At 46.5% G+C, this 15,395-nt stretch overlaps 2 protein-coding genes across 2 annotated transcripts in view; both read left to right on the top strand.

Moving 5' to 3' along the window:
• The window catches only part of LOC309557565 (putative methyltransferase), a 97,278-nt gene that overhangs the window by 60,008 nt on the left and 21,875 nt on the right, over positions 1-15,395 (top strand). The gene's annotated exons all lie outside the window — the stretch shown is intronic.
• Positions 1-15,395, top strand: part of LOC309558516 (uncharacterized protein) — a 44,549-nt gene that overhangs the window by 7,330 nt on the left and 21,824 nt on the right. Inside the window, exons 2-4 of the mRNA XM_082261596.1 lie at positions 3,587-3,747; positions 4,851-4,953; positions 13,342-13,523. Of these exons, the coding sequence (XP_082117722.1) occupies positions 3,587-3,747; positions 4,851-4,953; positions 13,342-13,523 (446 nt within the window). The remainder of the gene's footprint in view (positions 1-3,586; positions 3,748-4,850; positions 4,954-13,341; positions 13,524-15,395) is intronic.

Genomic DNA, 15,395 nt, shown 5'->3' with positions numbered 1-15,395 from the left:
CCCCCCCCCATAGCCAGTAGTAGGTCTGGCGCCCCTAGTGGGCTGCAAATGTTAATTTTTTTTCTCTTTGCCACAGATTGGGGGGCGCCACTGCATTCAGCCAATGATTGTTTAATAAATAGACTCCTACACACACCCAAAAAAAACTTCTTTGAAATATATTGGGGGTTTGTAGTATGTCCTGTCCTTCTACCCCACTCCTACCCCTCCTACTGCACCCTTTTACAGATCCTAGCTGTGAAAATTCCAGTTGCTGTGTAAATACTGCAGATGTAGAAGCTTCTGCTGTCACAAAATAGAGAGTTACACAGTATAGAGAGATACAAAGTAACATTGTTTATAAACATTGATCAGACAGGAGATAGAAAGTAACATTGTGACTTTTATATCTGATCTGTTTCATTTATCTGCAGATAAAAGGGATGACTTTCTATTGACATGTGATTTCAATGAAAGGTGTTTTTTTTTCTCAAATAAAATGTGTTCTTATTTAACCCCTTATTAACTCTAAGATTACCCCAATCATCCATTATAAACTCCTTCTTCTCCTTTTCCCCCTACAGTGTTTGTAAAGGTTTCGATTTTTTTTTTCTAAATAACAAACATGTTATACTTATCTGCTCTGTGTAATGGCTTTGCACAGAGCAGCCCTGGTCCTCTTCATCCTGGGACCCCCCCTCCCAACCGCCTTTTCTGGCCCCGCTCCTACCTGCTGAGTGCCCCCATAGCAAGCTGCTTGCTCTGGGAGAACTCATGTGTGCTCACTCTTGAGCCGCCTCAGTGTGCCTATGTGACCAAAAGAGCACGGCTCTGACCTGCCCCCCGATCCCTCCTCACTGGCTGTGATTGACAGCAGCAGGAGCCAGTAGCTCCCACTGCCAGTGTCTCAGCCAAAAACGGAGAGACCTTCAGCTCATGTGCACATCGCTGGATCGGGCTCAGGTAAGTATTAGGGGGGCTGTGGAGGAGCAGCACACAGAAGGTTTTTTTACCTTCATGCATACAGGGCCGGCGCTGCCTATAGGCAAGGTAGGCACCAGCCTAGAGTGCACATCAGTCATGGGCGGCTCAGCATTACTTTGTGCCCCACCTCCATTACCCATTTGCCCGCAGAGTCACTCTCTGCACATCCCCCACTCGCTGACTCACCCGCTGCACTGTGCACATCCCACGCAAATTGTTTCACATCCCCCACCTGCCGAGTCATCCATTGCACTAGTCTGTGCCTATACCCCACCAGCTGTATATCCCGTACAAGAAGGGGGAAGGAGGTGGGCTAGGTCTGCCCCACTTCCTCCCCATGTCCCCCCTGTGTGCACCCACAACCCCTGTTTGTAGCCAATCTGTGCCTGGAAAGATGGTGAGGGATTTCAAAGCAGCCTGAGCCACATGCCAGTGCCCCTGTCTTGATGTCGCTGCCTGAGCCTCTGAAGACACTGCAGCCCTGAGTGAGTGATCTCTCCCCTCTATCTCTTTTTTAAATTTGCCATAGTCTTCCAGCCTTCCATGTGCTATAGTCTTCCAGCCTTCCCTGTGCCCAGGGGGGGGGGGCAGTAAAATGCCCCTTCGCTAGGGCTGGACTAATGAAGGGGCTCATGGAGCACTAAGTGAAGGCCCAGGGCCATCGGAGGCCTGGTCCTTGAGGGGCCCAGTCTGGTGACAGCAGGTGTGAGGAGCGGGACAGTGAAGGCGGCAAGGTGCAGGCAGGATGACATCACCCGGCTCCAGCTACCAGCTCCACAGTGTGAACGGACAGTCCAGGAGATGGAAGCTGCAGGGAAGGAGAGCAGTGAGGGCAGCCTGGGAGGGAGAAGACCTCTGAAGATACGTGCAACAGCAGGCACAGCATCCCCGACACCTGCCAGAGCCTTGAGCTCCCTGGACTCCTTCAATCTCCTCACCGCTCCCAGGCCCAGGCCGCTAAAAGGCACCTCGCCTAAGTAGACAAAAATCCTTGCGCCGGCCCTGCATGTGCCATAGTCTTCCAGACTTCCATGCACCATAGGCTTCCAGCCTTATTTGTGCCATATTCTTCCTGCCTTCCATGCACCAAAGTCTTCCCGCCTTCAATGCACCATAGTCTTCCTGCCTTCCTTGCACCATAGTCTTCCTGCCTTCCATGCACCATAGTGATCCTGCCTTCCTGCCGTCCATGTACCATAGTGATCCTGCTCTCCATGTACCATAGTGATCCTTCCCTCCTTCCTGCCTTCCATGTGCCATAGTGATCCTTCCTTCCTGCCGTCCATGTACCATAGTGATCCTGCTCTCCATGTACCATAGTGATCCTTCCCTCCTTCCTGCCTTCCATGCACCATAGTGATCCTTCCTTCCTGCCGTCCATGTACCATAGTGATCCTGCTCTCCATGTACCATAGTGATCCTTCCCTCCTTCCTGCCTTCCATGTGCCATAGTGGTCCTTCCTGCCTCCCATGTGGCATAGTCTTCCTGCCTTTCATGTGCTATAGTGATCCTTCTGTTAAGTACCTGTGAGTTAGAGTCCGAAGTGGAGCTTAAGTGCTAAGGATCCAGGCAAAAACGTTGTCAGGGAGGTCAGGGTGGCAACCGATTAGGCTAGCAGTACACAAACGAAATCCAGAGAGGTACCTTCCTGCCTTCCATGTGCCATAGTCAACCAGCCTTCCATGTACCATAGTGAACCTGCCTTCCATATACCATAGTGATCCTTCCTTCCTGCCTGCTTGCCATGTACCATAGTGATCTATCCCTCTCCCTCTCCCTCTCCATCTCTCTCCCTAAGGGTTGGTTTATACTTCAGAATTTATTCTTTGCCTCCATCCCAGGGTTCCTCAGGTCCTTCATAATCCTCTATTTTAAGCTCTCTCCTTAATTTCAGTGTATACAAAACCAGATGTATTAGACAATTTTTTTCTAAATTATTCTTTGGAGGTTTATATGTATTCCTGAGACTCCAAAGCATACTTTATAGGTACATGGAAACCTAGGTTTTGTTTAACCATTGTCCTTAGGCCCCTCCCACTATCATGTTTGGTGACACCCACTTTTTGTTGCGGTGCACATCTTCCTGAAGTGTCCCTTATTCTTCAGTTTAAAAGTTGGGAGGTATACGTATACATGGGCAGGGCAAAGGAGGTGGAGTCAGCAGCGGAGCCAAGGGGGGCAGCAATATGAGGTTTTGTCTAGCGTGTCAAAAATCCTTGCACCAGCCCTGCAGGCATAGAATACATGAAGGTAAAAAACCTTTGGCATCTCTTTAAATGGGTCTTTATGCCGGGTGGGGGGGCCAGAGTTCGTAATCATGTGACCACTGTGATTTGCTTTCACAGTGGACACATGATTGAAAGCCTGTCCCGCCACCTTCGGATTGGGACTAGAGATGGAGAGCTGGCTATGCTATGGCTATGACTGTGCTGTGGGCATGCAGTGAGCGTGCTCTTAGCATAGAAATCTTGGCTTTCCATGGACTACTATGTGCAGTATAAGGGCTTTGAAGCCCACCCTCTTTGCAGCCACACATATGCATGACCTGGCCAGCAAGAGGTTACACTGAAAATAACACTGGTGTCCTTGTGATGTATTTTGAAGATGTTTTTGTCTTCCTAGTTACACAAACCGTATGATTTTGCTGTGGACGTTGGCTGTGGATCGGGGCAGAACACAAAAATTCTCTCTCCGTACTTCAAGAAAGTTCTCGGAATCGACATCAGTGAGGCTCAGATAGAGGAGGCCAAGAAAGCTACTGGGTCACTCAATGTCACATACAGGTGGGGACACACCCAACCAAGTAGCTCCTTTCCTGATATAGACAGACCTCTTTGGGCTAAAGAAAGTTTACCATGCAAAGTGTTCCATAGTGCTGCAGTAACTGGTGGTTATACCTAAAGGGTATTGTTGGGGAATGTTATGGTCACTGGTGGGTATTTCTAAAGGACATTGTTGGGGGTGATCAGTGGGTATTCCTAAATGAAATTGTTGGAGGATGTTGGGGTGATTGGTGGGTATTCCTAAAGGACATTGTTGGGCGATGTTGGGGTGATTGGTGGGTATTCCTAAAGGACATTGTTGGGGGGTGTTGGGTTGATTGGTGGGTATTCCTAAAGGATATTTTTTTGGGGGGATGACGTTAATGTGATTGGTGAGTAATTTCTAAAAGACATTACTGAGGGATGTTGGGGTGATTGGTGGGTATTCCTAAAGGATATTTTTTTGGGGGGATGACGTTAATGTGATTGGTGAGTAATTTCTAAAAGACATTACTGAGGGATGTTGGGGTGATTGGTGGGTATTCCTAAAGGACATTGTTGGAGGATGTTGGGGTGATTGGTGGGTATTCCTAAAGCAAATTGTTGGGGGATGTTGGGGTGATTGGTGGATATTCCAAAAGGACATTGTTGGGGGTTGTTGGGGTGATTGGTGGGTATTCCTAAAGGATATCATTGGGGAATGTTGGGATAAATTGGTGGGTATTCCTAAATTATATTGTTGGGGAATGGGGGGGGGGCATGCTGTTTTTTTTCCGTTTGTTTGTTTACGTTTGTAAAAAATAAATAAATGTAGCCCTTCTAGTGTGTAATAAACACAGTTCACCACTAGGGAGGAACTCCTAGGGGTGAAGTTTACCTGTACAGCTACTGTACATGTGACATTGTTGGTGGTTTACTGGCTGCTGCATTGGCCTGGTACACATTCATTCCAATGTAAAAAGGGTGAATGTGCCTGGAGCATGTTGGGTGAAGGACTCATTGGATGGTTTTGTGTCATCTGGGCATGGATGAAGCAGAAAAGTCAGAAGCACAGCGTCCAGGGTTGGGCTTTCAATCAAACTAGATGGTGTCACTACTTAAAGTCTAACCTATCATTTCTGCAGTGTCTGTCCAGCTGAAGAGGTGCCGGTTGGTGACGCCTCTGTGGATCTACTAACAGCGTGCGCTGCTGTCCATTGGTTTAACCTTGGGCCATTTCTAAAAGAGGTAAAAACAAGAGTCTTCTTGTTTCATTGTTTCTGACTGCTGCACGCTATAAAATGTGTTGTACGTTACCTGACTGCTGCATTCTGTACACTGTGCTGCATGTTAACATAATCTGGACTCCTGAGCAATGTGCTGCATGTTGAATACTGCAGACAGCTGTACAATTTATGCATTTTGTGTGCTACATACTGTAACGTGTACATTATGATTTAACTTACATAGCCTAAACTGTTATATGTATGCTGTGCTGCATATTGCATACTGTGGATCACTGCAATCTGCATATTGTGCTATTCCATACATACACGAAACTAAAACTTCATTAAGACAGGCTGTACACCAAAAGCTTCTGCTCCACTGCTGTTTAATACATTGACAGCACACACTGAAAATTCCTGCTGGAAGCTATGCTCTAACGCTTTTTACCCATCGCAGGGCTTATATAAGTTCTGTGATGGGTGTACCATTTTAGGGGCGTGGCTTCTGGTGGGAGTTTTCAGTTTGCGCTGTCAGTGGATCAAGAGCAGACTTCTGGGCTTGAGCACCCAGCTGGTATAAAGGACATGAAGGAGGATACGGGTTGCTTGTAAGCAATTATGTTGGTTGGGATCATTGAACATACAAACGAACGAGGGGCTGCACTCTGTACACCGTGCTATACATTGCATATTCTTAACTGCTGCACTCTATGCACAATGCTATACATTACATACACTGAACCGCTACACTCTATTCCATGTGCTATACATTACATTCACTGAACCACTACATTCTCTATACCCTGTGCTATACATTACATACAGTGAACTGCTACACTCTATACCTTGTGCTATACATTACATACACTGAACCACTACATTCTCTATACCCTGTGCTATACATTACATACAGTGAACTGCTACACTCTATACCCTGTGCTATACATTACATACACTGAACCTCTACACTCTCTATACCATGTGCTATACATTACATACACTGAACTGCTACACTCTATACCCTGTGCTATACATTTCATATGTAGCACTGTCCCTGCAGGGCCTGCTGAATTATGACTTGATGGGCTCCCCTGATTACCAGCACACGGTTATTTTGGAATATAGTTTATGGATCCCTTCATTGCTCCTGATGCCTCCTCACACAAATAAACAGTCTAGGGGTGTTGGTTTTTTGATGTTTAATTGGAAATGGGATAGGAGAAAGGAAAAGTGGGATACTCCCGTTGAACTATTCTCATTAGTTGAGAACTTCTATCTCCAAGCCTTCTAGGTTAAATGGAAACAGCTAGGCTGCCCTATCCACACTGCCACACGTGTAGAAAGGGGTTAAGTCTATTTCTCTTTACTTTCTAGCAAGACAACTTAGTGGATGATAACTTATCTTCAGGACACTCTCACTCGCATTCCCTTTCAACCGACACCCGTCTTCTGACTACCCTAGGAGCAGGAGTGGCCCCCCTCAGGTCAGGCCCCTTGACACGAGATTCTGTACTCACTGACTGCAGAGACTCCCCTCTCAGTCAGTTCCTCTGGACCTCCAGGCTCAGTTCCTCACTGCTACTCTCCAGGCCCTCAGGTTGACCCCCTGAGGCTGCATGGCTTTTATACAGTATCCCAGCATGCACCAACACACTTTTCCTCTGCCAAATCACCAGAGCTGTGTCAAAAGCCTGTGCACCCATTTGTCATGTTTCCTGTTTCCTACCACTGTCCAATATGACTCCCTATTGGACCAATGTGAAACACTCTGCAGACAGAACAAGTTGCATCCTGAGCACAATGAGCAGACCTCACTAACAGATCATGCTCTCTGAACAATATAGATTTACCTGCAGCCCTTCTGGTAAGCAGACAAAGCTCAAAACTATACTTTCTTACTAGCACTAACCTAGGAGGGTGCTACACTCTACCCAACCCCTCCCCCTCCCCCCCACGCCAAAATGAGCCATGTCCTCACTGGCTCTGGGCAGCCGCCCCTACAAAACTACCTGTACAAAAATGTACACGGAGTATCCCACAAACTTGGAAAAGGGGGAAAACGATAATAACATATGTACAGGGCCATGGGGCATATCCCATATGTGACCAGTGAATACAATAAATTACGTGGAAAAATATATATCTCTGCTGTACAAACATTTACACATGTATATACATAGGAATATACCAAGTGCATTTAGACCAATGCACCCCCCCCCCCCCCCAAACAAACATCTTCTTGACAGGTAAAGGCAACCCCCTATCTAACTAACTACACACAAATACCAACATTAAATATAAGCACATGGAAATGTACATATCCTACTTACTTACGGTGAGACTGCCCTCTTTGCAGAGACGGCCTTCTCACCAGCATCATCTCTCTCTCTCTAACATCCCTGTAGAGATCTCCATCACTGTTGGCCCCCTAAGGGCACACCTTGACTCGACGTTCTGTTGTGTACCTGCAATAGACAAACAAAAAAGATCCTGCCAAGCTGACTAGCTAACACTTTACCAATGATTCCTTCTGGGACCCACGTTTTGACTAATAATAGGCACAGTCCCTCTCAGACACCAGGGCACTGACTCTCTCCTATTATAGTCAGACCCACAAGTTCAAAATGACAAAATACGGAGTCCAACCCACTAGTGTTCACAGTGTCCTTTCCTTCTGCAACACCGAGGCAACACGTCTTCTCCTGGCGGCAAGCTGTTTTGCTGGAGCCTGAGCAAACTTGCCTAACTTGTGAGTCTCTGCAAAGATCTTCAAGGGATCCTTCACTCTGGAATCCCTCCTCTCTAAAGAGACAATGAGTCACTACACCTCTTTCACAAGGTAGCAACTCGCACAAACTTCTTTCAACTGGCCCACTGGCCCAAAAGGATCTTCACAAAGTGTCCTTTTAACCACTTTACCACCGGAGGATTTTCCTGCTTTACGCCCAGGCCACTTTTTGCAACTTGGCACTGTGCGACTTTAACTGACAATTGCGCGGTCATGCAATGCCATACCCAAACAAAATTTACATCCTTTTTTCCCTACAAACAGAGCTTTCTTTTGGTGGTATTTGATCACCTCTGCGCTTTTAATTTTTTGCGATATTAATAAAAAAATGCAACAATTGTGAAAAAATAACAATATTTTTCTACTTTGATAGTTAAAAAATATCCAATATATTCAATTTTTGTCACATATTTAGGCCAAAATGTATTTAGCTACATGTCTTTGAAAAAAAAAAATCTCAATGAGCGTATTTTTAACCGCTTTAAGACCGGAAGATTTTACCCCATTCCTGACCAGGCCATATTTTGTGATTCGGCACTGCATTACTTTAACGGACAATTGCACGGTCGTGCGACGCCGTACCCAAATTAAATTTATATGTCCTTTTTTTCCCACAAATAGAGCTTTCTTTTGGTGGTATTTGATCACCTGTGCAATTTTTACTTTTTGCGCTATAAACAAAAAAAGAGCGACAATTTTGAAAAAAATAACAATATTTTTCACATTTTTTTATATGAAATCCCCCCCCCCCCCCCCCCAAAAATGTAAAAATCAAAAATTTTTAACATTTTAGTCCAATTTGTTTTCTGCTACATATTTTTGGTAAAAAATATTGCAATAAGCGTATTTTGATTGGTTTGCGCAAAAGTTATCGCAGCTACTAACTACGGGAAAGATTTATGTCATTTTTATTGTTTTTTTTTTAAACTAGTAATTGCGGCGATCTGCGATTTTTTTTGCGGGACTGCAACATTGCGGCAGAAAGATCGGACCCTTGACTGACATTTTTGACACTTTTGGGGGGGCCAGTGACATTACTACAGTAATCAGTGCTATAAATATGCACTGTTACTGTAAAAATGACACTGGCAGGGAAGGGGTTAACTTTATTGGTGATCAAGGGGTTAAATGCATGCCTGGTGCTTACTGACGTGTGTGGGGGGAGGTGACTGTGTGACACAGGCACAGATTGCAGGTTCAGCTATGCTGAATCCTGTAATCTGTCCCTGCCTGTCACATAGGAGATCCGCCTGCTTTGTTTACACAAGCGGGCGGATTTCCTCACTCGATCCCCGACGTTCGGGGAAGAGCAGTGGTGATCACCGCCGCTCCTCCCCTGGCGAGCCTCCTGAGAGGAATGAGAACTCTGCATCTCCAGCAATAATAATCAGGATGAGGTATCCGGACAATCTTTCCTGCAGGGTCTCAAATTCTGACAGCCCAAGCTTGGCTTCTTCCATTTGGGCGGTGAACCTCCACACAATCTATGTAGATGGACCACCTTAAGTTCCAATTGCCCTTGACAGACAAGAAGGTGTCCCACATTTCAGGCTTTGTCTTGTTGCGATATGGCCTGGGGATGTAAAGAAAGTCCCAAACTGCCTCCTCACACCAAGCCCCTCTCTTGGCCTCAATCTCTTCCATGATCTCCCTAGGAGTGTATGGATAATCATACCCATATCCTAGGGCCACCTTCTTTTGTACCAGGTGCTGGAACCTAGAGAACCTGGGAAGTCTCTGTCTGTCTCCTCTCCCAGGTGGGGTGTATAAGGTTTCCTCCTTCTTGATGAGTCTGGCATAGGTGTCGTTCAAATCCAGGTGTAGGTTTGAGGTAAGGATAGATCTGGGACCCTTGTGGCATAGGCCTCACAGAACCCCAAGTCCCTGGCACACTGTATGCGAACGACAGCCCCCTTGGTCTCCTCATTGAGTGAACAGGGATTTGCAGATCTGCTTCTCTCCTTGGTTCTCCAGTCCCATTAAGTCTCTTCCTCCGACTTCCACACATCAAGTACCTTTTCCAGCGCCCCATACTGACACTGGGAGCGGGGCGACCCTATGTCAATGGCTCCAGCCTCCTCCCCACTCCGGAACCCATTGACTCCCCTTTGCACTTTCAGAGCTGAACTGTTGGCTGTTGCAGTGGTTGCTGGTGCATCTTGTGGCCTTTGCTCGGCCCTCACAATCTGCATACATCTCACCTTTGAAACGCGGGCCTACCTGGGTTGACATACTGTAGTGCAGGTCTGCGTCACTGGTCCTGGCCCCAGCAGCGCTCTCAACACTCCTCTTATTCTGCCCACAGGGATCCCCACTGTAGATGCCAGCAACTCCCAAGTGACTCCTGAATCCTAACTCACACTCTTTTGGGCTGACAATCACTCTGCACTGCCCACACTGGCTCCATGCTCGCAGCCACATAGACACATTCAAGCTTTGGCTACATACCAGCCCTAGATACTCCTTGTCCCCTCCTCTGCACAGTGCCAGTCTTCTTGTAGGCATCAATCGCACCCCTGTATCCCACAGGGTCGAGATCGGAAACTCAGTCCGCTCAGCAGGTACTCTGCCAACACGTGGGATAGCCCCTGTGCTCCAGCTCACTCCCACATCCGCCATCTTGCTCCTCCATACACGTGTCTGCTCCTCAGCTACACCCAATGGCGATAGTGATGTCTCAGCTGCCTTCCTCTATTCAGATTGGCAGCTCACGGGCGGTGACTCTGCCCACGACTCCAGACTAGATGACTCTCTGGCGGTGGCTCCTCCTGCGAGGCAGTTCTCTTCAGAGCGCGCTTTAGCGCGCGGTGCAGTAATCCCTTCACTGCTGCTATAACCCTGCCCAGCCTGCATGAATGGTACTGAGTTGCAGATTGTGTTCACTGACACTGACACACACACTATCACATACCTGGAGGTGAGCCTGAACGGTGAGGAAGGCCTCTCTTACGCCTCTGACTCGGGACCCCTGATAGTGCAGACAGGAGGTGCCGAGTATAGAGTAGCACGAGTGCCTGATGTAGCTGGAAGCAGGCTGAAGTCCACAGACAGGGATAGCCGGGTAAGTCCAGAGCAGGTATGCAGGACACAGGTGCTAGTGGCAGGAGCGTAGTGAGACAAGTCGGGTCAGAAGCCAAACAGTCATACAGGAGCCAGAAGGAGCAGACTGGAGCGGAGGTCCAGGGACAAGCCGAGGTCGGTGCAGGTGGAGAGCAGAGGATAGTCAGGACAAGCCGGGTCTCTTACTGGTAAACAGGATACAGGTAGCAGGTTCAGGTCAACAAGGCTGAAGACAAAGCAGCACTGGAGCAGAGCAAAGGCTGGGTTTAAATAGCCTATTTGGCGCCAACATCTGTCATGTTGCGTGCTTGCGTGCTTGCGTTATTGCGTGCACGCGTTCGCGCATGCGCATTCGCCAAGTCCCGGCGGGATTGAACAGAAACACAACTCTGAACAGCAAGCCTCTTCTTACACACACATCTCTCTCTTCTGTCTGTACTTGAGCCTCAGTTGCGCTTCTTCCTTCACAAGCCAACCGATCTCCTTTACTGCCACTGAAAATTGCCCCGCAGAACTGCACTGCAGACATTGTCCTTCACAGTACATGTACAGACATAACCACTGACGCGCTGATCCCTGTGTCCCTGTTCACTGCTTTCTCCATTAACACTTGAAAGCACACTTGCACTGATTACTGTAAAGCAGACACAGTTCTCTTGTACAATACAGCACATTCCTTCTCCATCAACACTCCAGCACTTTATTTGAGAATACACATTGTTTCTTTGATAAATGTCTGATTGTTGCTGATAGCAACTGCTGCCGTGATCATGACTTAACAGCACACTTTTGATAACGAGAGGACCTTACCAGGAGTGGGTACCTATCCTGGCCCTGGTGGCCAATCAAGCGGTGATTGGTCATAGTATGGCATCTATGTTTGGTATGGCATCTATGACCAACTACATTTGGTGAGTGACCCATCTACAACCTTCACAGGGTGGAGAGTGACCGGCGCTATTTATTTATTTATTATAAGGCGGATCAACAGACCGGCATTGAGCACTAGCACCTATTTCCATTCTTGGCACTAAGAATCATTTACTTTGAACTGTGATCACTGAAAAGTCACACTACACTTATATGGACTTATATTAACCTCTTTACCTCCGCTCACATTGTTGCTACTGCAGCAATGGGGCTCGTTATCGTCCAGCGACGTAGACCTACGTCGCTGGACTCCGCCCCTCCGTTCAGTCACAGCGGGAGTCGGGCCAGGGGAGGAGCAGCGGCGATCGCCACTGCTCTTCCCCGATCGTCGGGGAATCTAGTTTGGAGATCCGCCCGCTTGTGTAAACAGAGCGGGCGGATCTCCTCAGTGACAGGGAGTGACAGATCGGAGTGTTCAGCATAGCTGAACCTGCGATCTGTCCTTGTGTCACTCAGTCACCTCCCCCCCACACGTTAGTAAGCACCAGGCATACATTAACCCCTCCCTCTCCAATAAAATTAACCCCTTCCCTGCCAGTGTCATTTTACAGTAACAGTGCATATTTATAGCGCTGATTACTGTAGTAATGTCACTGGTACCCCCAAAAGTGTCAAATGTCAGTCAAGGGTCCGATCTGTCCGCCGCAATGTCGCAGTCCCGCAAAAAAAAAATCGCAGATCGCCACCATTACGTGTTAAAAAAAACCCCACCAAAAATGACAGAAATCTTTCCCTTAGTTAGTAAACGCAATAACTTTTGCGCAAACCAATAAAAATACGCTTATTATGATTTTTTTTACCAAACATAGGTAGCAGAAAATAAATTGGCCAAAAATTTAAAAAAATTTAGATTTTTACATTTTTTTGGGGGGAATTTCATATAAAAAAATGTTAAAAATATTGTTATTTTTTCAAAATAAACGCTCTTTTTTTGTTTATAGCGCAAAAAGTAAAAATCGCACAGGTGATCAATTACCACCAAAAGAAAGCTCAGTTTGTGGGGAAAAAAAGGACGTAAATTTCGTTTGGGTACGGCGTCGCACGACCGCGCAATTGTCAGTTAAAGTCGCACAGCGCCGAATCGCAAAAAGTGGCTCAGACGTAAGACAGCAAAATCCTCCGGTGGTAAAGTGGTTAAGCACTAGCACTTTATACATATTTTTTTTGCACAATGTTTGCACCATAACTGGATGGGATATTGTATTTATTTAAATATTGCATATTTGCACATTCACTTGATGCACATATATTTGTTCTTCTTTTGTATATTTATTGGTTTACAATAACTTTGTATTTATTTGAGTATTGAAAGTCATCACAGCATTTACAAACAGCAAGCGCACAGGTTTCCCCTATATTTAGTGGTTATTCAAACTCATCTTTATTATCTTGTGCTGCAGAAGCTGCTTATCACTTTTATTTTTTCATTAACATTTATAATTTTCCACGGTTCACATTGGCGCGGGGGGATATACAAATAGTATATCTTTTTTTCACATATTCCCTAAATCACTGAACTCTATATGCTAGAATATACATTTATTTATTTATTTTTATAAAATCAGTATTTCATCCTGTTCAGGGAAGGGGAACACTTTTGCTGATATATTAATGTAGATGTCGTCATTTCAGGTGGATCGGATCTTAAAGCCAGGAGGCTGCCTTGCTTTTTCCACCTACACCTTCAAAATGGAAATTCACTACAAGGAGCGCTCAGAACAGATGACTGAGGTCTTTGCAGAGGTCAGTACTGAATATCTTTGTGTTATCCTCGTCTTACATACGGCCTTGTCTGAGATATCGCTGTTGTCCTTGTGAGTGATCAATAAGCCTGGTGTGATAAAAAGTCAGATGTAAGAATTTGGAAATGGGCCCCTGCACTCCCCTTTATTCACTGTGCTGAGAACTACTGGGGGCTTTCAAGTCTGGAACGCTCAATATGCAAATATTGACTGATTCCAAAGTCAGAACTATGCCCCTCCCACACCATGACCAATACTTGTCTATCCATTGGTGGGAAAGCGGCAGTGCATTGTACTGGGGGGGGCCGGGAGTGCTGGTATCCCTTGTATGCATTATAATCTCCTGGGGGTTGCGGGGCCCCACATCATGAATATAGTATATGTCGGTACCTTGTGTGGTATGGTTTTAAAAACTTTGGTCAGCTTCAGTAATTCTGTATGTTGGGATATTTGCTGTAAATACAATATTAAAGTGGAGTTCCACCCTAAATTTATACTTACCTCCATCTTCTTGCTCCGGGTCACCTAAAAAACAAATGGATAATCGCAATTTTTTTTTTTTTTTTTACTTACCTGGTTTAGAAGAAAATATACTTACCTTACTTCCTCTTCCTCCCCTCGGCGGCCACGGCGATTCGTCACTTCCTGTCTTGCAATGATTCCTGGGAGCTGAACGTCATCGCTCCCAGGAATCAATGCGCCTGCACCGGCCCCGACGTCAGTTCTGGTGCAGGCGCCATCATACCTTGCTAAAAAGCTTCTGGGCATGCCCAGAAGCTGTACAGGGATGACGCTGCAGCACCGGAAGTGACGGCGGGGCCGGTGCAGTGCATCGTGGGACCGAAGAAGACAGAAGAGGACACAGAAGAGGATCGCGCTGGCTTCAAGCTGCCCACACCTGAGATGGCAGCGCTGGAGAAGACATTTTCAAGGTAAGTATTTCTTCTAAAAGGTAAGTGCAACCCGGGACAGATCAGAGGCTATCCATTGTGGAATGTACTAGCCCTGACTGTCCCGGGGGTATTTTTATTAAAAAAAACTTTCCCAGGGTGAAACTCCGCTTTAATCAGGAGGGATTTGTAAATTTTCATTTTATCACTTTCTGAGAGTCCAGTGTTGCCCCTGAATAGATGACTCAGTGCACAGTATGCAATAAGTAAACTAATAGTTGTGCATATAGAGACACATTAGGGATAATTTATTAAAGGCAAATAGACTGTGCACTTTGCAAGTGTTGTTGCTCCTGTAGCACTGCCCCCCCTTGAGGGTTGCTGGTTTTTAACACTTTCTGGATTCCCCTGGGTTACCCGTAGCAACTGCATGCAGAAATCTTATACTTTACTTTCTTGGCTCAGTCAATGATCAGTCTAGGGGTAGATGTTTTTGTTGTTTTTATTTTATATTGGGATGGGAGAAGGGATGAGTGGGATACTCCAATCTTGATCTATTCACAATTCTGAGGACTCCTAACTTGAGAATGCGGCAAGGCCACTACTTCTTCTTGCCACTGGATGAATACGTGGTAAAATGTTCCAGTTTGTATTTCTCTTCAGGGTACTCCCCCAGTACTCCCTTTCTCTATCCCGGCTGACACCCGTCCACTGACGGAGTGGTCCCCTTCCTGGGCAGACCCCTGGGCAAGATCCTCTCTCTGTACTCACGATACTGCTTTCCATATTCTCGCAGTGCCCCAACTCCTCCAGTCAGCTCTCCTGGACCTCTGGGTTCAGCTCCATCTGTAGGCTCACCAGGCTGACTGCCTGTGACCTTCACCAACTGCTGCAGAAGAGGAGGCACTTGCCACCCTCCTTCTGGGACTCTGCTTCCCGCCGAAGACCTCTACCTCATGTGCCCCTGGCTTTTTATACCCTGCCACATAATGCACCAAGACAAACAGTCTGTGCCAATCCCGGGGGCTGTATCAAAAGCCTGTGTTTCCTTCAC

The sequence above is a fragment of the Pelophylax lessonae genome (assembly GCF_965119305.1).
Source record: "Pelophylax lessonae genome assembly, chromosome: 6".
Classification (NCBI taxonomy): Eukaryota; Metazoa; Chordata; class Amphibia; order Anura; family Ranidae; genus Pelophylax; species Pelophylax lessonae.
Note: the sequence above shows the minus strand (reverse complement) of the source record. Positions and strands in the feature narration are given on the sequence as shown.